The 25,898-nt window shown below is 38.8% G+C and overlaps 1 protein-coding gene across 3 annotated transcripts in view; it reads left to right on the top strand.

Annotated features, from left to right (window-relative positions):
• Nucleotides 1-25,898, top strand: part of OSBPL9 (oxysterol binding protein like 9) — a 61,192-nt gene that overhangs the window by 22,549 nt on the left and 12,745 nt on the right. Inside the window, exons 4-9 of one of the 3 annotated variants that reach the window (XM_062003262.1) lie at nt 4,118-4,194; nt 12,974-13,069; nt 15,109-15,156; nt 19,905-19,934; nt 20,786-20,836; nt 25,201-25,239. In XM_062003262.1, the coding sequence (XP_061859246.1) occupies nt 4,118-4,194; nt 12,974-13,069; nt 15,109-15,156; nt 19,905-19,934; nt 20,786-20,836; nt 25,201-25,239 (341 nt within the window). Of the gene's footprint in view, nt 1-4,117; nt 4,195-6,559; nt 6,653-12,973; nt 13,070-15,108; nt 15,157-19,904; nt 19,935-20,785; nt 20,837-25,200; nt 25,240-25,898 lie in introns of those variants that run through there. The other 2 variants (XM_062003264.1, XM_062003263.1) reach the window with 2 other exon arrangements.

The raw sequence follows: 25,898 nt of genomic DNA, 5'->3' as shown, positions 1-25,898 counted from the left end.
TGAAATTGCTTTACCTGAAATATGTTGGCTGAAAGAAATTCTGGACTAGCTTTCCCATAGGAATTGGAGGGGGGAATTGACTTTAAAATGGAGCCTGATCAAATAATGAGGAAAGCTGGAGTAATTTCAGGGTACTTGAGATACAGGACTAATGAGCAAGGTGCTCTCGTCCCCTGTCTGCTGAAGAAAGCCTCAAGCATTTGCTGATGCAGTGTGGATATTATATAGTGTACACCACAAAATTTTAGCTGGAAGGATATTAAAATTTTTTGTACTTTGGCCAAAGTTGCTCTCTTTAAATAAGAAGCGGCTTGGCTATCTAGCTTTCCCTACAGATGGGTAAATAATGATCTCTGACCATTGTGTGTAGATTTTCCCCATAAATTGTTTCTGAGTGTGTTGGCTAATCTCTTTTTTGAATGTTCCCATTGATTTTTTTTTTCATCAGTGATCTTTTGGCAGCTGTTCAGTTCTAAATTGCTTTTACCATTAGGGAGCTTTTACTTGTACCTAATCTCACAGCAGCCATTTTGACTAGATTTAATATAACTTTTCTCTCAGCTTGCTTTACTAAAAACTGCATCCTACTGTTTTCTTCATGGTTTTCTTAAACGAGTGCATGGAGGAGAGCCAGGAGCATCTGCTGTTGATGATAGATGGTCTGGAAGTTAAACGAATGCCCCGAATGAAGACTGCTTAAAAGGTTACAGTGCCGTGTGTTTCTGTGCAGTAAGCAGTCTCATGGCAGTGTTCCTGGGTTTATTGTGGCCGAGTCTTTGCCTTAGTAGCAGAGTTGATGAGATTCTTGTGTTCTAGCTAAGGATTGATCATGCTGTGCCCTAAGTTTGCATTGTCTAGGATATCAGGGTATCCTGTTGAACCCCAGTAGAAAGTTATAAAAGGGCTATGAGATGAATAGAAATGTCAAAGGTTTATTTATGAGAATGGAAAAGTCAGCTGAGTTTTTGAACTGTACTGATTGCTTGGTTCCTAGGTCTTTCCTGTTGCTGTAAGCCATCTCTCTTCTGTTAGTGGTTCATAGAAAAATCTTAATGTGATCGCCTTCATTAATGGGCTACTGTGTATTGAGACTAATATTTAACACAGTGACCTCTTTTTGCAGACTGTATGGAAGATCACAGGAATTCTGTTGCAATACAAAGATCAATTCACTGGTCTGCAGCTTAGGTGTTCCTTTTTAAGTTCAAATAATTGTAGGCAAAAAACTTGAACATGGGATTTTTGTGTCCTGCGAATGATTCAGTAGCTCCTCAGTGACTCGTACCCTAGTTCCCCAGTAAGATGTTCTTTGGGGCTGCCAGATGGCTAGTTAAAAAATACACAGAAAAACAGAAAACAAACCTGAGAAACTTTACATGTGTTTAAATATGTTAACCACCACCACTTTCAACATACCTTTGAAAACCTCAAGTGTTGATACATTTGAAGTACTTACACATTAATGAGACAGATAACTTTATATGTTTCTTGTTCAGTGGTGACTGGTGTAAGAAGCATAAGCTTGATTATTATGTCTCTCAGGACTAGGTAAAGGAACTTGTTCTTTGGAAGCAGAACCAAAGAATTTAATAAGCATTAAAATTACTGACAGAGGAAAATATACCCGATTCTAATTGACTAATTCAGTAATTGAAATTAATGTTGAAGTGTAAGCTATGCCGTGAAGAAAGAACAAGATGTTTGTGTGTGTCCACACGTGTACATAATGTGAAAAGAAACATTATAGTTTGCACATTGCAAAATATATTTGGCTTAATGTGGTCATCTGGGCAGAGTTGGTAGGGTTTCTGTCTCTTCATCTTGTTTAGTTTCACTGCACTATAAACTTGTCCTCAGCACCTGCTTCAGCTTTTTAATTAAAATATAGAAAGCTGGTAAGAAGAATCCCTGTAAATTCGTCCTTTCTGACGAGTTCTTGAGAGTATCACAGATGGCAAAATCCAGGTTTTTAATTCTTGCTGCATTTCCTGCAGGGAAGTTATTTACATGTGATTACTTTAACTTCATGCTAGAGGCTTCCTTTGTGCCTATGAGAGCACTTTGGGTAGTCACTTTCCCTTATGTCTAGTTTTTATTTATGTGTGCTAATGGTATCATTACCAGAATATAATCTATCACACTTTATTATTTTAAAAGAAGAAGGAATAGGGATTGACTTAGAGTATCTGAGAAAATATGTATTTTTTAAAAATCTAGCTAGATTTCAAACTAGATTTTTACTTTTGCCGATTGTGTAGGGAAAGTTTTGCCATAGTACTTTGTGAGGCCACCTCATCAAACTTGGAGCTAGCTGCTATATTAAAAAGACATTCTTATGTATTTCTCTTGAACACATAGGTTGTCTTTCCTGATGGTCTTGTTAATTTGATGTAATTGGTGTATATATATACTGAAGTAAACAATGCAGTGTGTTTATCCTGATATTGATAGGATTTTGTTTGTGAAGTCTAGGAAAAAAAAATCTACAGCTTCCTCATCTTAAAGGCAGGAGGGCATAAGAGAAAGATTCTTCTGTGGATTTCTGATTCTCATTCCATCATCCCTTTCACTGGCCAATGCAATACCCTTTTTAGGAAAGAATGTGTGAAAAAGTAGTAAATAAGTTAAACTCCTTTAGGTTATCTGGAAAACCTGTGCTGACTTTTAGTACAAACAGCTTTGAGCTGCAGAATTCCTAAGAGTAAAAGCAATAGAAACATAAGGCTGAGAAAGAGAACATTGAAAACAAAGTATTTTGAGGCTGGAAAGTACATTTCGGTGTAATAACTTGCAGATATTTCCTCTGAACTCCATAACAAATCAATCAGATAGGAATCTTTCTTCTCTGATTCATAATAGGTGCTACCTCACTTAAGCTTTCCTTGCTTTTAGCAGGCTTCCTGTTTCTTTTAAATTCCTTGCACTTGAATGAGGAACTAGAAACAATTGTCAATAACTGTTCTAAATCTGTACAGATTGTTTACAGTCTGTTTGATGCTTGTGGATTTTTCTCTTCTTTCTTCACCTGGAGTCCACTGGCTCTTCTGTGGTTTTTTTAAACACTCTGAGAGCACAGCAAGGAACTCTTTCCAACTAGCAAAGTAAAGGTGCCATGTGTGTTCTGGAGATAGAGGGGCAGAAAAGCAGTGTTGCGGATTAAAAAGAAAGAAAGAAAAAGAGCCCTTAGTCTGTTTTGATCTGTTCTTTATCCTCCTTCTCCAGCTCTTCTCTTCCTTGTCCTCTCAGCTCTGAAAGGCATTCGCTGCCTCCTTTAAATCATCACTTAACATATTGCTTTCTTAACTACCAACATCTGCAACTGAGATGAATAATTATCTTCTTTTGTTATTACTTCCTGACTAGAATTCTTAATTAAAACTGTGTGGTGGTCTGTTGCAGAAGTATGAAAATGTTACTGTGTATGTTGTTCTTAACACATTATTCAGGTTCTATGCAGTTTTAGAGTAAGATTGTCTTGAGTTTAAAAAATGTTAATTATGTATTTCACATTATTATTATTTGTGCTTCATTGTTCACACTGGTGACCTGTTACAGTGTTTGTCCTGTCTTACGAATCCATACATGAATAGCTAACTTATTCAAAGTTACTGTGGAACACTGAAGTAGAATTACTGGATAATTTATTGCAGATCGAACAGCTTCTTGTAACCAAGAAGATTGTAAAATGGCTTAATGAATTCAGTGAGGAGTGTCTGTGCAAACTCTCTTCTCATGTATGCCCCTGAAGATGGACAAGGGACAGATCATCACAAATAGCAGTAATGCAGAACTATTCTTGTAGTTAATTTCAAAAAAAATTGACATGTGGTACAGTTATTAGTAGAATACAATTTCTACCAAAGCAGAAAAGCTTTTTGCATGCATGATAATTTGAAACATCTCACCAGCAACAAAGAGTAGGTTAACACAATGATGTTACAAAGCTGTAACTACAGAAAAATAACCATGATTTTAAGACAACTGTGGAGTTACGTTCATGGTGACTTAAAGATAATATGGATTCATTTCTATATATAGTGAGGACATCAGATCTGTTTACTTATGGCTTTTAGTATGCTGCATGTAATTTAACAATGTCTTTTGAATATTTCTTCAGCTCGAGATGCTGATGAGAGAGAGAAGTGGATTCATGCCTTAGAGGACACCATTCTCCGCCATACCCTCCAGCTTCAGGCAAGTTTCATTTTCACTTTTAACTCGTTTCTTTTTTTCAAAGCAATGAAATATAATGGTGTGACTGCTAATATCAAACAAATCCTGTGTAACATCTGCTCATTCGATAACCTAGACAATCAGATATAGTAAGACGTCAGTAGAGGCACCTGAGATTAGAGTCTTTGTTACTATTTTCTTGTCTTACCACCATGAAAAGTCAGTATAAGACTTTGTTTATTTGCTCCTATTTTTAATTGGTGGTTCCAGACTTGCTGTGGTATTTTTAGTTGTTTTGTTTTGTTGTTTTTTTTAAAAAACAAAAGCAAACCAAACCTGGAAGATAGTCCTTTTTGGGTCAAGCCTGTTGGGTTCTTCTACACTACCTAATTTTGATATTTAAATGAGACAGCAGCATTGAGCCTCTTTCTGGATGACAAAAATGGTAAATAGCTATGTTTGAATCCACTATGTAAGCTGGGTATCAGTAGTTGGACTGAGGATAGTTCTTAGCACTAGTTATCTAAGAGCAGTGTCTAGCTATGTTCTAGACTTGGACATATCTGTCAGACTTGCCAAACCTTTACTTTTGCCCTGGAGAAAAACCCAAACTCTTTATGAAAGGGATTCTTTCATACTTGGTTTGTTCCACTAAGGTATCTGATGACAGTGTAGAAATCTGAAAATAAGTATTCATTATTTGTACTGAATAGAGGTTTGGTATGCTTTAGGAGTATGGGAAGAGAATTAGGTCTCTTTAACAATTGGTACCATGTAAAGAAAGACACATTAAAATCCCTTATATCACAGAAAGATCAGAAGCTTATAAAGACTGATATAGATGACGTTTGCCCTGTCTAAAGAGTTAGAACGAGACTGAATGTGTCCCATCCAACTTTAGGCACTTGTGCCATCTCAGTCAATTTACCTTAATTTCCTGCTAAACAGCGATTTCTCAGCCTTTTTTTTGACTTGAAGACCACTACAAATTTCCTAGTGGCCAGCAGATCCCTGGATAAAAGTTCAAGTTTGACAATCAGCTTTGTGTCCCTAGTAACATGTCATGGATATTTTAGAAGTAATCTGTCCATCTGGACAGGGTAGCTGACCACAGAGTGAAGAACTCTGCCCTGCAGTGGGTGTGAGGAGACAGATTATCTTCAGAACAACACATGGACTTAGAAGGGTTGAACTGTCTCCCAAGGGATTCCTCCTTCCCCAGCTGCAGCTTGGAGAAAGTGAATACATTAACATGAGCAGTCCTATTTAGTCTTGAAACAAACTAAAGGAAATCTGTGCACTTTTCTCCATCCAGAAGACGTTTTGTGGCTTGGTGACACAGACTACAGAAATGAAACACCAGAATATACTGCAGTTTTCTCTAAACGTACACTTCCACGCCTTGGAAATCATGGGTTATAGTTTTATTGTCAGATATAGATTTCATGATTGTGGCTGATAACAACTGTTTCCTGTTGCATAACCAACCAGTTCACATTCCAGGACTTTTTCAAATAAGTAAGGCAGGTTTAGATTAAAAAGAACCCCTAAGTTAGTAATTGATCTAGTAATCTTTGAGGGAAAAATCAAAAATCTAGACCTGATTGCTAAGAAACATATCCTCATCCCTCTTAAATATGTTAACCATTGAGCATTGAACTTTTGGGCCCACTGTGTGCCTACCATTGATTTTCCAGAACCTTCTTCAGTGTACTGGTCACTTTTTTGTTTCTGAGGCCCTTATTTTCAGACTAGCTGGAATACTTTTCACTTATACCCCAGATTGGGAACTATCTAGGCTCACCATCTTCATAGATGTGAGTTGCTGAGCAGATGCTGATTTAAGAAGTAAGAGTAAGTCTCCTTGGAAAACATCTCTTTTCATGAGGTAGAAAAGTGCTGTCAACGACTTCAGGAGCGGGATGCGAGGGTGGAATGAACAAGCCCTTTGGAGCCAGGGCTGAAGTTACGGAGGCTGCCTGAAGAGCTAAGCACCGTCTGTTGTCTCGAGGCAGAAGCCCCTCAATTCTGATAGCCTTGCTGAGCTTTACCAGAGCGCTCTCGACTCCGCAACTGCCGAAGCCTTTGACAGGGTGGCATTGGCGCCCCGCCCGGGTGCCCCGGGCCTCGCCCGCCCCGCACAACGGCCTTTGTCTCGGTGACAGGGGCGCGACGCGGCGGCCGCCCTCACCCCGCGGCTTGTCCGCCGGCCTCCCGTGCTCTCAGGGCAGCCCCGGGCCGGCCCCCGCTCGCCGCCCGCCATTCTCCGGAGAGAGGGGCGCGCCCCGCCCGCCCGCCAATGGGCGGCCGCCTTATTCGCGATCCGAGCGGCGGGGCGGGGAAGGGAAAGGCTCCCCTGGGCTGCGGCCCCGCCGCTGCTCCCCCCGCCGGAGGCGGCGCTGCCGGGGCCCGGCTGGCGGCCAAGTCGGCCCCGGAGCTCCGCTCGCCTCAGCGCAGCGCGCGCGGAGGAATGGCCGGTGTGAGTACGGGGCAGGGAAGGACGGGGAGGAGGAGGACAAACGTTGGGGCTGCTGCGTGCTCCCTCCAGAGCACTTCCCCTCCCCGCCGCCTCCCTGGGTGGAAGCCGAGCGGTGCCACCCGTCTTCCCTGCGGCGGCCGGGCGGCCGTGGCCGCTGCTCTGCCCCGCCCGAGTGGGTGCGAGGGTCATTCCCGGGGGCAGGCGGCGGACATCGGCCTTGGGCAGTCCCCGGGCACGGCCGTCCTGCGCAGGGGGACTCGCGAGTGTCCGGGCATGGCTGTGATTCCTCACCATAGTGCCGCTGAGTTTCTGCATGCCTGGAGGGATGCTTTCACCCGGTTACAAGAGCCCCTTGTATACAAACAAGCTTTGACTTCAGTTAACATTTAAAACAAAACGCCACTTCATGCACTTGATGTTCTTTTGCTTTCCTTTTCATTTAGATAATAAAGTCAAATGAGTTCTCTGGGAGGATTATTGGCTCAGTGGGTATGGATGGGGGTTTGAGCGCTGTGGCAGAGATTATTTTCTGTGAGGGTATTTTCTTAGGTTCTTTATTCCTTTCACAAACAGAAACATGTAGTTATCTGTCATAAAACCTCTGTGCATCTGTTTTTGTCCAAAATGATATATCTTTTATGAATCTTACTTCATGCTGCTTTCAGCCTGCCTGTTCTGGTACTGAAGTGTCCAAGTTGAAAAAATAAGGCTCTGATTAAGGTTTTTTTTCATAGTGTCAAACACACATCCGTAGGCCGTGAGAAAGTGTGCTGAAACTGGAGTAGTTCCTGTGTTGTGCAAACCAAATCGGAAAGGATAAGGGATTAACCTGAGGTGGAGAGGTGAAGTGGTATCTGGAAGTTCTCTAGTCTGATTAGTTTTGTTAGTTTTATTTCTGCCTGAATGCCCTGCTGTGTTGTCCTTCAGTCTTGATAATGGAAGTGTTTTTGAAACACTTAGAAATTGTTAAATACATGCACACATCCCCAAACCTTAACTTGTAAGAATAAGCTACAGCCAAGGAAATGAGGAAGAACTGAGTCACAAATATATAGAATGAGTAAAGGGATCTTGACTGTCCACAGGGCTGACAATTAGTAATATTGTATTCAGATATGGAGGAGACATTTCAGATATGCCTGTAATCTAATTTCTCAGAATTTTGAAACTGAAGTCTGTTGTTCTGCTTGCTGTGGTTTTTTATGTCCTTATACCAAGGCATTACTAAAAATATGCATAGTTTTTCTAGTGTTAGTTTTGTCTATTGAAAACTCTTTGAAGGTAGATGGTGTCATAGTATTGAAAATACTATTCTGAATCTACCAGTGTTTTTCCCCTTACCCCTCCCAAGATGTTGTTGTTGTGTCATTACCACAGGTCGGTGACTTTGCAGTGGCATCACATCAGTTGCTTCATACTCATGAGAGATAAGGGGAAGGGTTTGTGTGGAGCGAAGGTGTATTGTGAGTTAGGTTTCTTGTTTGTCTGGGCAGAAGTAGGCAGTTGATAAGTTATCTCAAATGTTCTTTTGTTCCTCACCAGCATCTTACAGTCAACCAGCAATCCTGTTCAAACAAGTACTTTTACTCTTCTTGTTAAACATAAATGTCCTGCACCCCTCCTCTGTGGCACCCTAATGCTACATGTACTTCTTGGCTTGGGAACTCTCCCATGTGAACACTCCTTGAAGATAACTCATCTTTTTTGACCATAGTTACTTTCTTCTTCAGTCTGAAAAATGTAAGACCACTGTTAGAAATCTGAATCTCACTAAAATCACTAGTAACGATAGTAATCTTATGCCTTAAGGGAATTCAGTAAAAACTGAATAAACTTTAAAATTCTAAATGAATAAACATGTGCACGTGTTCTGATACAGTTAGGATCCTCTCTGTAAGAGTCATGCTCCTCCTGAACTGTAGGGATGAGCTTTGCAAGTCCTTTCTCCTGTTACCTGAAGCTTTCACACTCATCCTTACCTTAAATCCCATGTCTTGAAGTGTACTTTTCCGCACTTTACTGCTGCTGTAGAGCATCTTTGTGAGTGCCTTAAAGTGATAACTAAAGAGGCTGTTCAGAATGCTTAAAAAACAACTAACTACCAACTCAATTTAAAAAAATGAACAAACAAGCAACAAAACACCACCACTGAAACTTGCATGTTCCACAAATAGGATGACTTTCATGCTTTCTGGGTAGATGTGACAGTGGTAATCCACATTAGAGAGTCTTTAAATACTTGATGACAAAGGATTTCATACTCAAACTTGCAAAACCCCTTTGGATAATGCCCCAAACTATTTCAGTCTGCATCTGGACTTGATGTGGAGACTAGGGAACTGAAATGACTGTCAGTACAAAGGTAGGCCATTTCTAACTACCATAAAAGTAAAAGGAATATTTTCTTTTAAAGAAAAAGTTGCCCTGTAGCTTGATATCTCCATATTTAGACAGTATATTTATTTCATAAGTAGCAAATAGTAGGATAAGAAAACTGTACTTTAAGAAGTGGATCTTGGGTAGTTGCTGTGAAGAGTGGTACAGTAATTTAAATAGTAAAGTTACAGCATGGCTTCACCAATACGTAAGAGCTGGTACTGCTGCTGTCAGTAGTCTCGCTTCTCCCAGCAAAATGGAAGAGGCAGTGCAGCTGCATCTGGAACTGGATTCGGAATTGGCACAAGTTAATACTTTTCCTGCTGCCTTCCCTTTCTGAGTTCAGTTTTAACCCAGATTAGTTTCCATATTGAGATGATTATGTGACAAGGGAAACGTTTGTGCTGACTTGGGTGGCCAAGAAGGCCAAGGGCATCCTGGCCTGTATCAGGAACAGTGTTGTCAGCAGGAATAGAGAGGTGATCATTCCCCTGTACTCGGCTTTGGTGAGGCTGCACCTCAGATACTGTGTCCAGTTTTGGGCCTCTCTCTATTACAAGGGCATTGAAGTGCTGGAGAGGATCCAGAGGTGGGCTATCAAGCTAGTAAAGGACTTGGAGCGCATCTCATGTGAGGAATAGCTGAGGGATCTGGGACTATTTAGCCTGGAGAAAAGAAGGCTCAGGGGAGACCTTCTCGTTCTCTACAACTACCTGTGGGAAAGTTGTGGCAAGGCAGGGGTCAGATTGTTCTCCCTAGTGAGTTTTATGCTGGCATAAAACTAGGAACAGGTTCTTTTAGTTTAAAAATTTATCCAATACAGGTGTGTTTTGAGTGCTGCTGGAACAGCCTTGCAAACTGCCATGCTGGTTTCGGATTTTGCTAACAAAGTAACTTTGTTAGTGAACAAGCATGTTATAAATTTGTGTAGGTAATAAATGGGACCCTAGGGGTATACTTAGTATTTGTGAGGCTTCAGAAATGTAACCTGTGCTTTAAAGACAAAATGTTACATCAGTATGTAAATATTTCTGGGTTTTGAACTCTGCTTTCATAGAATCACAGAATGGTAGGGGTTGGAAGGGACCTTTAGAGATCATCTAGCCCACCCCCCCTGCAGAAGCAGGGTCACCTAGATCAGGTCACATAGGAACATGTCCAGGTGGGTCTTGAAGACCTCCAAGGAAGGAGACCCCACAACCCCTCTGGGCAGCCTATGCCAGGGCTCCCTCACCTGAACAGTGAAATAGCTTTTTCTTATATTTAAGTGGAACCTTTTGTGTTCCAGCTTCATCCCTTTGTCATGTTGCTAGCTACTATAGAAAAAAGGGATGCCCCAACCTCCTGACACCCACCATTTAGGTATTTGTAAATGTTAATAAGATCTCCCCTCAGTCTCCTCTTCTCCAGACTAAACAGCCCCAGTTCCCGCAGCCTTTCCTCATACGAAAGATGTTACAAAACACCTTTCCTAGAACACCTGATAATATCTATAGCTACACAGTCTTTGCTAAGCATTTTATGTTTTGCAAAGCAGATTTTTTTTTCCTCCTTAAGAAGTGCAGTATTCTGACTGTTTGGAAGACTTTTATGCCTTCCATAACTTATGCAATTGCTTTCAAACTTATCTTAAGACATTTACATTTGGAGCCTTAATTATTGCTTTAAAGTCTAGCAGAGGAAAAAAAAGAGTGGTTATCTTTGCCAGAAATAAAAAGACCAGACGGTGCCATTGTTTACTGACTGACTTACTAGTAGATTTGTTGGTTTTCTTCAGCTTTCTATCTGTGGTTTTTACAGGCAATGTCCTACTTGACAAAGTCAGATGTGATGTAGGCAGGGAATGTGTGTCTGATGAGATATTGCAGATGGAGGGAAACCACTCTTGTTCACTCCTTCAAACATAACTTCCACAAAACTCTTTTGTTGGACTTGAAATTCTAATTAGATGCAGAATATAGCATAAGTATCTTCAAAAAGATAAGGGACTCTGCTCTGTAGAGCATTTTCTCTTCCTCCTGCAGTAAAGTTCTTCTACAAGGACAGCTCTTGTCAAGTTTTTGCTGTTACCTCTATCTTTTTCATAGTTTCCTTGCCTTCATTACTGTTGACTGTCTACAGAGGTTGTTGTTGTAGTGCTTTTATTTGAGGAATAGTTTTGCATTTTTCTGGTGTACTGCTTCTGAGGATGATGCGATCTCTTCATCCCATCCTAGTTTGAAAGAACTAGTTTAAATTGGGTTGGAATTGCTTCTCAGCATGAATTGAATACAAATACATTAGTGATATGTGCATGACTTCTAATTTGGAGGACAGGGAAATGACATCTAAACTCCTTAGTACTAGCAATTCTGTAATGGAAATAAAGCTCTTAATATCTATTTTCAATTGGTTTATATCTTATTGTTGTCCTCCTATTTACCCTCTTAAAAAAAAAGGGGTCATTTATAAAGGGAAAAATTTTTCAGGACTCCTAGCATGAGTTGTTTACTCAACTCCAGACCAGCTTGTAAACCCTTTCCTTTCAAGATGTGGCAAATGAATCAAATGCAGCTTTCTGTTTTAGGGTGTGCATGATGCTGTCACCTAGCTTGACAGAAGTAAGAGCAAGTTGTTAAGTAATTTCTCTGTTGCTCACAAGTCTTCACACCACCAAAGAGCCATCAATAAAGGTCTTAGTATGATGGCCTATTATCATACAAAAATAAGAGAAACTATATATTGACAGAGCAAACAACATTCAAGAAAACGTAATGCTAATACAGGATTTCACAACTATGGACCACCCATTATCCCCCATATGAAGTGGTTTTTAACCACTGGCTGATCTTGACATATTCGGACTCTGGAGAGTCTCAGCAGTCAGAAGAGCACAGCTGGTGATTTCATTCATTGAAGTGAAGATGTTGTATTTTAGATCAGTGTGAATACTGGTGAAAGTACTTAAGCTGGTAGGAGTGTCTTGTTAATGCTGTTCTCAGGATTATGTTTCTCTTATAACTGATGTTTACTTCTTTATCTTTCATGGGTTTTTTCTTCCTATGTATTTGATATGCATTGTAGACTTTTTTAAGGTGGAAGAGTCTCAACATTTGTTTTTTCATTGAAGGTATTATATAAATAAATCTTAAATGTGTTTATATAGCATATGTGCATGAAGTCAGAATAATCAATTTCAAGAATCCTCTCTTTTCTTTCCTGTTATTAAAGATTTGTTAACCCATTTACCAGTTAAAAGGTAGAGACTATGTATATGCAGAAGCTTGCTTTGAGTCTTAAGTTATTAAGGGAAACATTTGCAGGCAAGAAAACTGAAAAATAATCATTCTTCACGGTACTGATACTTTGTCCTTGTTGGCATATGTGTAACAAAATGTAGAAATCACATATAGTGACAAGGGTGCAAGTCATTACATCTGTAAAGGAGCTAGGGCAACCACGAGTAATAATTTTGGATTTTTCACCTTAAAGGTGAGTCCATATTTAAGAAGAAATTCAGATAAGCTATTAGCAAGAAAGCTGTGAGTTGAGCAATATTGTCTGAAATGTGAAAAGCACAATCATCCAATTGGGTATGATTTTGTCTTCCTTAGCTGAAATTTAGAATATGGAGTCACAAGACAGTCTTTAGAAGAACTTAGAGCTCTCATTTATATTTTCCAAAGAAAATTTAATTAGTGTAATTTAAGGGGGTTTGTTCAATCATAAGTAATGAAATACTCTGGTGTGTGATGATTATACCCCCACTGAAAATGTGGAGTAATTTAGTGTTATTGATTTAGCTGCAAATAGAAGACAAATGTGTTCAGCTGTGTGCCTGTGTTTGCACATGGCGGGATGAGAGGCAAGGCAACATTTTATCTGGCAGGAAAAACTGTATTTTTGTTACCTGTTTTCCCTCCTCCAAAACTCTTAATTATATATTTGTTTTTTATTTATACCTAGGGTGTGGATTCAGGATTTGTTCCCAGTGTTCATGATTTTGACAAGAAACTTACGGAGGCAGATGCCTACTTACAGATCTTGATAGACCAGTTGAAGGTAAGGTAACTAACTGGTGTATTTACTGTGTTGTGAGTGTGTTTGTCAGTGTGGATTTCAAGGTCTGATTGAAGGCAAGCTCAAGAGAGAGTCTTTTGCATTTTATGCTTGGTACATGTTCTGGTAAAGGTGGGATGCAGAAAAAACTCATCTGGCTGAGCTGGCTGTGAACTGGAGAAAACATACCTTTTTATCTATGAGGTCTGCTGGTAATAGATATTTTTTTTTACTCTTTCTCCCTAGCTTAGGATGTTACATACATTCTAACTTCTTTTGAACTAAAGAGATTTTTTACTGGAAGTATGAAAACCAGAAGTTATAAGTGATCAACTGAAATTAGCTGAAAATGGCTTTCCCTTAGAATGGGTCTTGGGATTGTTAAAATAGAGTTAGAAAAGAATAACTCAGATTTTATAGAATGGATTACAATGGCTGGACCATTCTCTTGTATATATAGCTTCATGGAAATGGCAGGGATGACTTAATTTTAAAGTGTAATTAAATTATATGGTGATCTTTCGAGGTCCCTTCCAACCCTTAAGATTCTGTGATGTTCCTATATGACCTGATCTAGGTGACCCTGCTTCTGCAGGGGGGTTGCACTAGATGATCCCTAAAGGTCCCTTCCAACCCCTACCATTCTGTGATTCTATGATTCTGTGAAAATTTTGTCAAGTTATATGTAACTACAGTTGCAGAGAGCTTCAGACTTTGTTGCAGTAGTGATAGATAACCTGTTCTTTGTCTTTGAGTGAAAAGATCCCGTAGAAATTTTGTACAAATACAGTTCTTTTCACTTTGTATATGTATTTTAAGAGTAGGTGGAAAGGTGAGGGATGGTGGGCTCGTATCTCAGTATTCACTTTATTGAGAAAAAATTTGCTGATGGTTAGAACAGTCTTTCCTATGACTCAGCAGGTGAAAATTGCTGTTAAGATTGCTTCAGTTCTGCTGGTGTGGATTTTTTTTCCCTGATACAGTGGGCATGTGTAGCATGGGGGATGTTCAGCAAAAATTCAGTTGCAGGAGAAGGCGGAGCATGCCAACGAAAATAAAGGTAGAAAAAGAGATGCACACAAAATTCAAAGCTAAACTGCAAAGACTTGATCAGGAGTTCTCTGTCTCCTGTTCTGGAGCCATCTAGCACACTTCACTGAAAGAAGGTATTTAAATCTCTGCACCTTCTAATTGTTATCATTGCCAGCTGGGGTGAGGGGGCATAGGAATTAATAATGAAAGAGGAGTGAATTTGGGGATGGACAGAGACCCAAGGCTACAATCTTTTTCTGGAACCAGAAATCAGTTCTCAAGGAAAAGGGAACACATGAGGAGTTTTTAGGCAGACAGTTGAGTGAAGAACTGCAGCTCACCTGCTAAGAATTACAGCCTCTTTTCTGAGCAAGAGTGTATGTAATGAACTTTGGAGTGTTACTCTTACATCTTTTTTCTTCCTTGAAAAACTTGTACTTAATGGTTATTTGTATGTACACCTTAGAGTGCTCTTGGAGGCAACTTTCAACTGTTTTAGATCAGCTTGTGTTAAACACACACACACAAGTTTTCAATGAGAATATGTTTTGTTTTGCTTATCTGTGCCTTGTATTCCACTTTTAAGAAAATAGAAGTTAATGCTGGGAAATCACTATATATCCTCTCAAAGGAGTATTTACAAATCTTAAATTATTTGAATCATGTACCTGAATAATGAGCTATGTGGAAGTGTTGGTATAAGTCGAGGCTGTTTTGTTAAGCACTGTATGTGCCCCAAAGATCTTTGTTGAAATAAAAGAAAGATAGTTAAAGGTGTTTTGATCAGTGTCACTTTTGTCATGTAACCTCACTTTTTTTTGTTTTTTCCCAAACCATGGTCAAGCCATACCAGAAAGAAAGATCAGACAAAAACTTCTTTGGGTCATAGTACCAAGATTGTATAACTTAAGTACTTAGGTGCTTTTAGGTGTGAAATTTGAGTGTTTCTGGCTGATATTATATGAAAAAATAACATTTCAATTCTTTTCACAAGTCTCCCTTTCTTTCAGCTCTTTGATGAAAAACTCCAGAACTGCAAAGATGATGAACAGAGAAAAGCAAGTACTTTTTGTCTTAAATAGTGTCTGTTTTGCTGAATCAGATGGTTTTGTGCCTCAATTTGGTGTTAACTATAGAAATTGAAAGTACAGTTCAAACTTGTCAAGCTGTCAAAATCACTTACAACAATTTGTGAAACTAATAACGTTGTTTGTGTTAAAATAGGTTGCAATCACAGTTCTTAGTAATACTGGATGTCATAACATTAAAAAAAGGTTTCAGCCTATAGGAGATGGTTACTCCTCTGTTATCCAACAACCAAAAGCATTTTATGCTTAATTTTTTTTAATCTTTAACAAGGATGAGTGTTTATAGGAATAGCAAAGCTATTCTGAAGGAAAAAAGTAAATAGCAGGAATCACATGTTTCATGCAATCACTCTGCAACTTGTGTAGTTCTGTGACTAGCATGCCACATCTTGGAAGTCCCAAAAGATACTAATTTGTTCACCTTAGGTGAGGATGCCAAGGATATACCTTGCCATATGGGGACCACAGCCTCTTTAGCAAGGTTGTAATTCACTTAAGCATTGTGTATTTTTTTGCATCCTCTCCTATTCCATTTCAGTGTTGAGTTTGTAGGTCAGAGTTCAGTGACTGTGTTTAAGAAAGGCTAGCACATGCCTTTGCTGGTGTGAGTATGGCATTAAGTAGTTAGTTTTGTGTGCTGACTGGTGTGGTGTGGAGGATGGATTTATCAGTTCTTTGCAAAGGGTTTCTTACTTAGGGGTTGCTTTTGTTTTCAGCAAATGCAGCAATTACAATATCATAAAGTAGTGATGTATCTCATTCTACTTTCCTCCCTCCCTCCAGTTTCACTTGTGAAAAAAAAGCTGATGTTTGCTTGGTGTTTGGTTTCAGTTTTGAAAACAGTTTGCTTTCCGTGATTAGTTTACTTATAATGATTGTGACCTTTCATGTGTTATCCATCTTGTTTGATGTGTTATACGGCATCTTAGGGACTTCATAAGTGATAATCTTTCTGGAGTTCTTTTGCACATACAGGCTTTCACAAGAACTTTGAAGTACAAGTATTCTATGTGTATGTTTGATTTGTAGACATCTGACCAAAAGATCTAAAGGTTTTTTTTGTTTCTCCTTCAGTATATCTTATGGGGAAGAGTTCTCCTTCAGTTTTGACCTCCCTCCAGCTGCTAGTTTGCCGATCAGGCAGTACTTTGTTTTTCTCCTGTGACAGTATTTCTAATCCCTGGAGACCTTCTGCACATTGTGCTGATTTCTTTCTTTGTCTCTGCAAGGTATCTATGGAATGGACAGATTGACTTTATGGAGAAAGCCAGAGGCTTTTTTAGAAGAGGTCAGCCTCCTCTGGTTTTAAATCTTGATGAGTGTTGCTATTACAATAGATTCCATTTATTCCCTATTAAAAATGAAAAAGACTTGGCAAAGCACTTTTTTGATTGTGTCTCTTCCTTTACTAAAGTAGCTAAGAAGTTTTTTGATACTGTATTTAGCAGTATTTCCTATTTATTTATTGAAGTATGGTTCAGTTATCAGACTATGAGCTAAGTGTAACGTGCAAGATACTTCCATCCAACTCATAGTATTTTTATTCTAAGGAAACAAGATTTGGTCGTTTGAGTTGTTACGCGAGTCCTCTTTTCTGCAACTGTTTGTGGCCAAGCATTTAAAACTGAGCTGTTTTCTTTGCAAGTGTGCAGAGCATTGGTTGAGCTGGTTTTCAGTTACAGAATATTTGGTCCTTTTGAAGATAATGATGGAGTGTATAGGTGTTCTGAGATACTTCAAGATTCTTGGATATGTTCTTCCTGAGAAATGGTAGTCTGTTGAACTTGTAAGATGCCAGCACAGATGGAGACGATGGGTTTTGAAGACTGAGAAATATTGTGATTATGATGAATTCTCTATTTTATATTGATACTGCCAGAAGTCCAACTAGCACTGTGTAGTGGGATCATACTGTCTTGCAAACATACTGTAGCTTGCAGTGCTGCCAGTTTTGATGAATGTACTAATGCAGTACAATGCACGTGTCTGGTTGCATAGGAAGCAAAGGGAGGTGTGTGATCTGAGAGCACTGGTGTTTCAAAGTGAAGACAAGAAAGGGACCTTGTTTTCTTAAAGGGTTAGCAATATTATTGGTGAGAAGTAAACCTTTTTGTTCAGTTTTATGAAGCTATCTTGACCATACAAATCAGGGAAAATAAAGCTAAGCATTCAAAAGCATCAGCACAGCCAGGAGGTGTATATTTGTCAGGCTGTAACAAAGCTGACTATAATTAACAGGGTTTTAGAGGCAAGTGCAGCTAGCTTAAGCTGTTTAGTTCACAATGAGAACTTTCTGTGAAGTAAATCCAAGGCTGAGCACACAAATTCAGGTTGCACCTTACCCATTCTGACCATGAGTCTGGTACCGCTACATGCCTCTGCTGCCTCTCTTTGCTGGATGAGCTGATCCTTCTGTAGTTGAGGCACACATCATGTTCAATGAAATAAAATTAGCTTTCTGTTAGATCACCACTGGCTTCAGAAAAACCTCAGATGTTGAGGTGCAACAAGCAGCAAGTAAATGGAGTAATTACAGCAGCAGCCTGCAATTTGATTAGATTAGATATAGCGTGTGGCTGCATTCTGCAAGGAAATTGATGTTTCATTTGAAAACATGTGTATTCATTACCTAAAATTAAGGAAACTGTCTTATTAACATTTTCTCTTCACCAATTTTCAAAGAGTAGGGATGTTGAGAGAAAATTGTGATAATTTCTAGTAATAAATTATATTCTCTGATTTGATTTTTATCTTCAATGTAACTCCTTTGACCTCTCCAGTCTCATGTCTATGAAATCTTATGGTGGGGAGTTCATTATATTTTATTCCTGCTTACATCCCTGTTATAGAATATCACATTTCTCATGAAAACCCAGAGACTTCCATATCCATGTTTGCTTAGCCCTAAAGAACAGGACAGGTACTCTTTGGAAGAGTCTTCCCAGGGGCTGCGTCTGTCTGACTTTCCTGCTTTTTTGTGTGCAAATATTGTGTGTAATAATTTTGTATGCATATAAAGATGACAACATTCCAGTTCCATGTGCTGTATTCTTGCAAGGTAGCCATACAACACAAATATGAGAAATACTGGATTAATGCCTACAGTTACTGAAGCTGGCCATCTGAAAAAGAATTCCTTTCCACAGAGAAAAAAAATCATGACTGTATAATTTGTGGATAGACATTGGAAACCAGGTGTCCTGAGGTTTTTCCCATCTCTGTGTTATCTTGGATAAATTCCCCTCTTATCTGTACCTATGTGTAAGAGTAACAATGTGTAAGTCTTTAGTCTATAAATGGGTAGGGAGAAACCAGCATTATATGGCCCTGCATCACTTCCAGATTTTCTTCAAAGATGATATTGGTGAAGGGAATAAGATACCAGTTTATTTGTTGTGTAAATGCTCTATAGCATGTTGGGGGAAAAAATAGTTAAAGAATAATCAAAACTGTTGATGTATCTCTACAGTTGGCTATAAAGCTTTGAGGCTGAATGATTTATTTCATCTGCATAATCTTTCATCTGTATCTTTGGGTACATTGTCTATACTGTTTTGATGCTAAAAGGCTCAAAACCTCAGTGCTGTCATACTTAAAATGCTTTTGTCAATATGTGTGATAAAATTTGGACTGGAAGTACAGTAGAGACATGAAAAACAAAACAAAAAAAAACCAACAGAGGAATTTTTAGCTGTTGGCATATTTATCTGCTAGCAGCAGAAGTAAGTGTAACATAACACTGTGATATAACATCTCTGATAGGCAGTTTCCTAGATCAGCATGGTCCAGTTATTAGTTGGGAAGCTGCCACTGCATTTGTTTTTTTTTTTAATCCACAAGCTGAGCCTATTAGTTCCTGTAGATTTATAGATATATGTTGCTTTTTTATGGTATGGAATTTGGTTTGCAGTGCTGTACAGGGAAAAAAGTTGCTTTACACACTTTGATTCAAGAATCAAGATGACAATGACTCAAGTCACACGAGACACTTGTATTAATACAAAGAGGTCCTATAATTGAATTAGTAGAGGTTCAGTGCTAACTCCAATTTAATCATTTTGCCTTCTGCAGCAGACCCAAGGACATCAACAGGATGCATATGCTTCTTAGAGAGGTCGTGCTTATGTGTAAAATGGCATGCAGATGCCTTTTGCATGCCTGAAGTGCAGTTCCACACAGGAAATCTTTGTGAACCAGTCTTTCTAGATAAAATTATGGAGGCAGATTTCCAGATACACTTTTACTGGAGCCTTTGAAAGAGCAAGAACATGTGTGCACTGTTATTCTCCATGGTGTTTTGTTTTTTTTGTTTTTAAACTGTGCTTAACTGCATCTGTTATCCTTGAATGATGGTAAATTCAGGCAATGTTTATCCTTAAAATGTGCCACCATTCAAGATAATACATAAGGATACAAATTGAACGGAGCATGAGTCTTCATACTGCATTTCATTTCTGTTATCTTATGAAAAAACTGTAGACTTGGGGTAAATATGCAGTGTCGCTGCTCAGAAGTTCTTAACGTTGTCCTCTTTAAGTTATCAGTTTGGCTTCTGTCTTGTCAACTTCAGAATAAAAACATTGTCTATATACAGAAATATTCTTTTAACATATTGGCTACTCTCCTTCCCAATTTAAGATTCAAATACAGTGTTTTAGGTCAAAGAAGATGCTGGGAATTGTGTCTTTAACCACACTGTTTTGATTTTTGTTTTACAGAAAATTGAAGGTCTCAAAGAAACAACCAGTGTAAGTTTCTTGAATTTTTATATTATGTGTAGGTCCTGAAATTCACCGTATTTTATTGGGGAAGTTTCTAAAGCTTTTAACAGAAAAGTGGAAGTCTATAGTAGGTCCAACAGTGTGACAGCAGAGGCAGCCTGATTCTGGTGTTGTATTCAGATTTATATGTAGCACCTTACAGTCATAAAGCCACAGGGTAGTCGAGATTGGAAGGAACCTCTCAATGTCTGTAGTCCAACCTCATACTCAGAGCATGGTTGCTTAGGGCAGTTTGCACAGGACCAAATCTTGTTGAGCTTTGAGTAACTCCAAGAATGGAGGCTCTACAACCTCTCTGGACAACCTGTGCCCATGTTTGCTCAACCCTAGAGTTAAAAAGTGTTTTCTAACGTTTAAGGTGAATTTCCTGTGTTTTGATTTGTGGCCGTTGCCTGTTGTCCTGTCCCCGGACACTGCTGAGAAGAGTCTAGCTTCGTCTTTACATCTGCATCCCAATCAGATACTGATGCCTATAGATAGTCTCCTCTGAGCCTCTTCTCCAGAGCAAACAAACCCAGCTCTCTGCTTCTCTCTTCATGTGACAGTTTACTCACTTGCAATGTTCTGAAAGCTTGCAGCTGACCTCCATTTCACCCTGACAACCTGTGTTGGATGTGGCTTTTGGAAATTTCAGTTTTATGCTGCTGTGCTTTTGTCCCTGGGGATGGGACTGTAGGGACCCTACAGAAATGAGAGTCCATTGAGTTCTCAACCAGTATTTAAGTTAGTATTCTGTATAATTAATAAAAATACCTGTAAATAAAAAATATTATAGGATAGTAATGTGCTTTTTTTTTCTGTTACTTTTGTTTTCCTAGAGCATGGTAGAGTCAATAAAACACTGCATTGTGTTGTTACAGATTGCTAAAGTAAGTACACTGTAAACTATTTTGTTTTTTAATTATATAGCATTAATCTGCATGAAAACAAATGAAATCTAAAAGTGCCTTCTATATGATCCAGGATATATATATTTAAAAAAAGGAATGTAAGTTGATTTATGGTACTCTTGATGAAGTTTCTGAAACAGAGTTCTGCAGCAGACAGCCTTGTTAATTAATATTCACGGTAACAGTGGTGTTGATGGCATAGCTTTTCTTTTGAGATAGACATTCTTTTGCAGAGTTTTCTATTGGAGTAAATAAGAACCTAAACATAAGGGTGACAGAATAGAAACTTAACTCTTCTTTCTGGTTGACTTAAGAGTGTGACTAACAAATCGAAAATGTTGTTAAAAATCAATGGGTTTGGCAAGGTTTTCTCTTAGGTCTGAAATTCACAATGATGTTGGAACTTCTTGAAGTAAGAACTGTATTATTTAAGAATGCAATGTGGGTAATGCACATGATGCTTTTCACTTCAATGTTTTATTACTTTTTAAAATGTAGTGAGATTTTGGTTTACTGTTTTTGTCCAAGTTCTGCTCTCATAGGCCTTCACATACTGTGTGTAGGGTATGGGAATCATGAGCTGCCGATTTGTGTCTGCAACTGAAGTGAAGAAGATGCTGTGTTTTGCAAATAAATTAATTTCTGATGCTTTCTGATTAAATTCAGCCTGAAATTCTGAACACATTCTGATTTTTTTTTTTTCCAAAATAGGTGCAGGCTCTTCAGTACTTTTTTTCTGTAGTCTAAATCAACTCTTCCTCTTTTAGCTTTCAAAACAGTGCTGCTCTTTGTCTTCATTCTAGGTGCTAGATACATTGTAAACAAATTTTGAGAAGGTCTTTAGAACCTTGCAGGATCAGAAGTCAGAAGGAACCTCCCTTGACCTGTTTGCCACACTCTTCTTGATGCATCCCAGGATGCCACTGGCCTTCTTGGCCACGAGGGCACATTGCTGGCTCATATTTAGCTTATTATCAATCAGGACTCCCAGGTCTCTCTCTGCAGAGCTGCTCTTCAGCAGTTTGACCCCCAGCCTGTACTGGTGCATGGGGTTGTTCCTTCCCAGATGCAGGACTCTGCACTTGTCCTTGTTGAACCTCATGAGGTTCCTCTCTGCCCAACTCTCCAGCCAGTCGAGATCCCGCTGAATGGCAGCACAGCCTCTGAGGAATCAGCCAGTGCTCCCAGTTCGGTGTCATCAGGGAACTTGCTGAGGGTACACTCTGTCCCCTCATCCAGGTCGTTGATGAAGTTGTTGAAAATATAAATATCTTGTATTTATAATTGTTTTAGTACAGTCAAGCCAGTAGACTATATGTGATTCTCTGGGGGTTTGGTGGAGTCAATTAAAGAAACATTAGATGGTGCTATGCTAGTTTTCTTACACAGTTTCTGTAACTTGCTTTATCAAGGGGACTGTTGGAGAAACTGTGCAACAAATGACTTGCTCACTTTTTGTTAATGACTGTACAAAGCATTTAATAATTGTAATTTTCACAAAGGTTTATTCCTGTGAAATTTTGCTCATTTCAAAAAAAGCTCTCCTATGTCACTAGCAAGTCTGAAAGAGCACAGTTATCATCTGATGTTCAGGTTCTTGATCAAAGCTGGTAATAGTTAGCTGAGTTGGCATTTGATACTCAAAAGAAACAAGAAAGCTGTTTCTGTTCTCAGTAAATTTAGTGGAGGATAGACAAATATGGCTGCTTATCTTGTGCATATTTTGAAGTTAGATGGTTTTCTGATAATGGACAAAACCGAACTTGTAGTGGCAAATGTAGTTATTTTTACCAGGTTCAGTGCTAGTGTAAGGGTAGGTGGAATTTGGATCCCTCTAAAATGCTAAGACTTGCTTCCTGTTAGACCTAATCAGACCTGAAGTCCTCATTTCGGTACCATTAAATATTACCCAGGGCAAATAGATGGGCTTATCCACTGAAGAATAAAGGCAGGAGGAGATATTGTTTGGTTTTTACTAAACCATATCTAAAGTCCTGGTAGAGCTACTGAAGATAAGGTGGTTTGAGTGAATGGTTGATGCACAGCTAATTGGAAGATGTTCATTCACACAGTGAAAAATACCCTCTATGAATCTTCACAGTGTTTTAATAACCTGTATTCTGCTTCATCTCTTCATCTTCCTTTCTCTGTCTCTCACTTAGGCAATTGTACTTGTTGACTACATGCGAATTCTGTCCTCAGTCCTTTTCCTTTCTATAAACAGTGTTGGTGTCCTATTTTCCTGCTGCTGTAGGAAATTCAGAATACAGGGGTTTTAGTTTTGCATATTTTGTATGTAAAAATGTATCATGTCTGACTGACAGCTTTCTATTCTCCAGTATAGAACCTTTTAAGATTCTGCAAGTTTTTTTCCCAAAGCTGTAAGGCAAGTATGGCTGCTGACTTACCCTGCTGAAAATAAATCATATTAACATGACTCCTGCACCCCATTTTTGGTTCTACAGTGCCTTTCTCATTAGGAGACAGACTGCACAATTACCTCCTGGTTGTTTTGTTGTTCCTTCTTTATATACTCAGAATATCTGTTTCAAACACACAGCTGTTTGTTATTTTGGATGATCTTGGTGCACTGGGGCCAAGCTGGGGTTTTTCTGATCTTTGGGTTTTCTTGTTTTAATTGTGTATTAAGTTGAGCTGTTTCAAGGACTCTTAAAGCAACCTGCCTTAGGATTTGGACAGTTATATTTTAATTAAACACACTGGTAAATCAAGTGCCTTGTTGTGCCCCTGGCACTTCAGGTGACCCAAGGCATTTTCAAAATAATGAAGTGAATGTCACCTAAATAGGAATTTGCTGAAATACATACATCACTTTTCAAAAAGCAGTCAGAATAAACTGGGAGGGATGGATAGGTGGAGCATTTGACCTGTGTTGTCTCCTTTGCGTGTATGGCAGTTGAAGAGCTACAGCTTTGCTGATGTGATGTGTATGGTGGTGTAAAAGTATGTGTAATGGTCTGTCAGTGATTTGGTAAACTGCACCCTTAGAAATATATATATATATGGGGTTTTTGAATTAGCTTTTATAATTTAGATATTTAGTTTTACATCTTTGCCCTCCATTTTTCACTCCACCATTTCTGGCCATTCTTGCCTGCCTGGCCTTATAGCATTTCTGCCTTCTTCACCTCATCAACACGGCACATTGCTGACTGTGCATTCCTGTGATAGGGTAGCAAGCTTCAGTACAATTACAGCATCTTTGTGCATAGTTCTTAGAGATGATAGCACAACATGGAATTTTTATATGTTGGAAAAAACCCAACATACATTTGAATTCCAGTGTTATTCTTTTTTCTTTGCAAGTTTGCAACCCAGTGGAGCTCATTGTGCTCGGTGTCACTTTTGTTGTGGAAATCCTTGCTTAAGAAATTTCAACTAGCAGATATGACATTGGAGCAGCATATTTCCAACTACACGAGCTAAGGAAGAGTGTATAAAGTATCAAAGCACGTGCCAGTATTCTTAATAGTATTTACAGCTTTTTTTTGTTTTTTCCTTGTTCCTCTTAACTCTTAACAACTACAAATCTGGGGAAATACTCTGCAGACAAGTCTTGAAGCTTACACTGAACAAAGTCATGGATTGGTATCTTGGCTAATGTGAACATTGCAGCAGAAGTGGAGAGATTTGGCGTAGTTTTCAGTAAAATTGATACTATTGCTGGCACAGTGTTACAGCTGAGCCAACTGTATATTAGCATTAACTTGTCTGTTGTTACTGTAATTTCCCTTGATGCCAGTGTTATTCCATGCATTACCTGCTCTTTCACATATGCTTCTAAGCAAAACTCCCCAAATCCCAGACTGTAAATAATTAAAAAACATTAAAAAAAATCTAGTGGATACCAAAACCAAAAGTTAAAAACTTTTAACTTATAAAGGCTCTTCTGCGTCTCAGAAGTAAAAAGATGCTTTGGAAAACTTGGCATTTGTGCTAACAGCAGTTCCAGAAGCTGAGAACTTGGTGTCTTTCAGTTTTCAGGTCCTCCTTGGTGCTGCAGATCACACTCTGGGGGGCTCTTAGCTGTTTAGGAAGAACCTACCTTGTAAAGTGTAGTTGTGTTCTGTAGTCCGGAAAGGGTATTGGAAAAGCTGTTCAGCTCCTGTGGACAGATCTTCAGAAAATGTTGATCTTCAGAGGTGCAGTGATTACCTTTAGAATTGTTTCTTCTAAGTTTAGTTACTGTGTCACATGATGAGGAACACTTTATGGCTGAAAATGTAAACATTCCTGAGAGAAACTTGATGTTCTCGATTAGCACAGAACTGATAAGTCATACAAGATTGTTGTGTTGATATTTTTAACATTTTTTCCTTAAGGACCAAAATAATGAGGAGAAGCACGCAGATGGACTTATAGTAAGTTTAAATCTAATCTTTATCTCCCTTTATTTCTGCAGAACATGTGATCAGAGACCTGAATTTCCACTCATTTTGCAACATGCTTTTTCCTTTCTCTAATTTACTGCTTCAAGTGTCTTAAGATTACTGCTGAGTCATTAGCTTGTGAGGTTGGCTAACACTCTTGCCTTTAGAAATTCTAGTGATCAGTTTGAGACTGAGCGTCTTAAATGGCAGTGTTATGAGTGAGCACTTAGATAAAAATCTGCCATGTGAACATATGAAAGAGAAATTGTTCAGACAGAAATAGTTTAGTGTTCTCTCTGAGGTATCTTTATGTACGAAATAGATCAGCTATCCATGTGCTTCCAGTAGTTTGTCTTTTCCACAGTGCTGCTCATTTGATGCAAAGTTGTATTGTCTGTTTAAACAATGTATCTTCTTTAACTTCTGTATTTTTAATGCAACTTCTGTTGTCATTTGATTTTGGTCATGTGTGACTTCTCTTTCTTTGTTCTCTTTTTTGTCACTTGAGTACGTTTCAGATACTTTTAATGGGGGTTTGGTTTTGCTAAAGAATGATTCTAAAAGTCATAGTTCGTTTCAATTACAGCTGACAATCGTTTCCAAGCTCTATTTGACTTTCCATTACATACAGCTTTACTCCAACGTTGACA

Source organism: Colius striatus, chromosome 10 (assembly GCF_028858725.1).
Source record: "Colius striatus isolate bColStr4 chromosome 10, bColStr4.1.hap1, whole genome shotgun sequence".
Taxonomy (NCBI): domain Eukaryota; kingdom Metazoa; phylum Chordata; class Aves; order Coliiformes; family Coliidae; genus Colius; species Colius striatus.
This window is presented reverse-complemented; position numbering and strand designations above follow the sequence as displayed.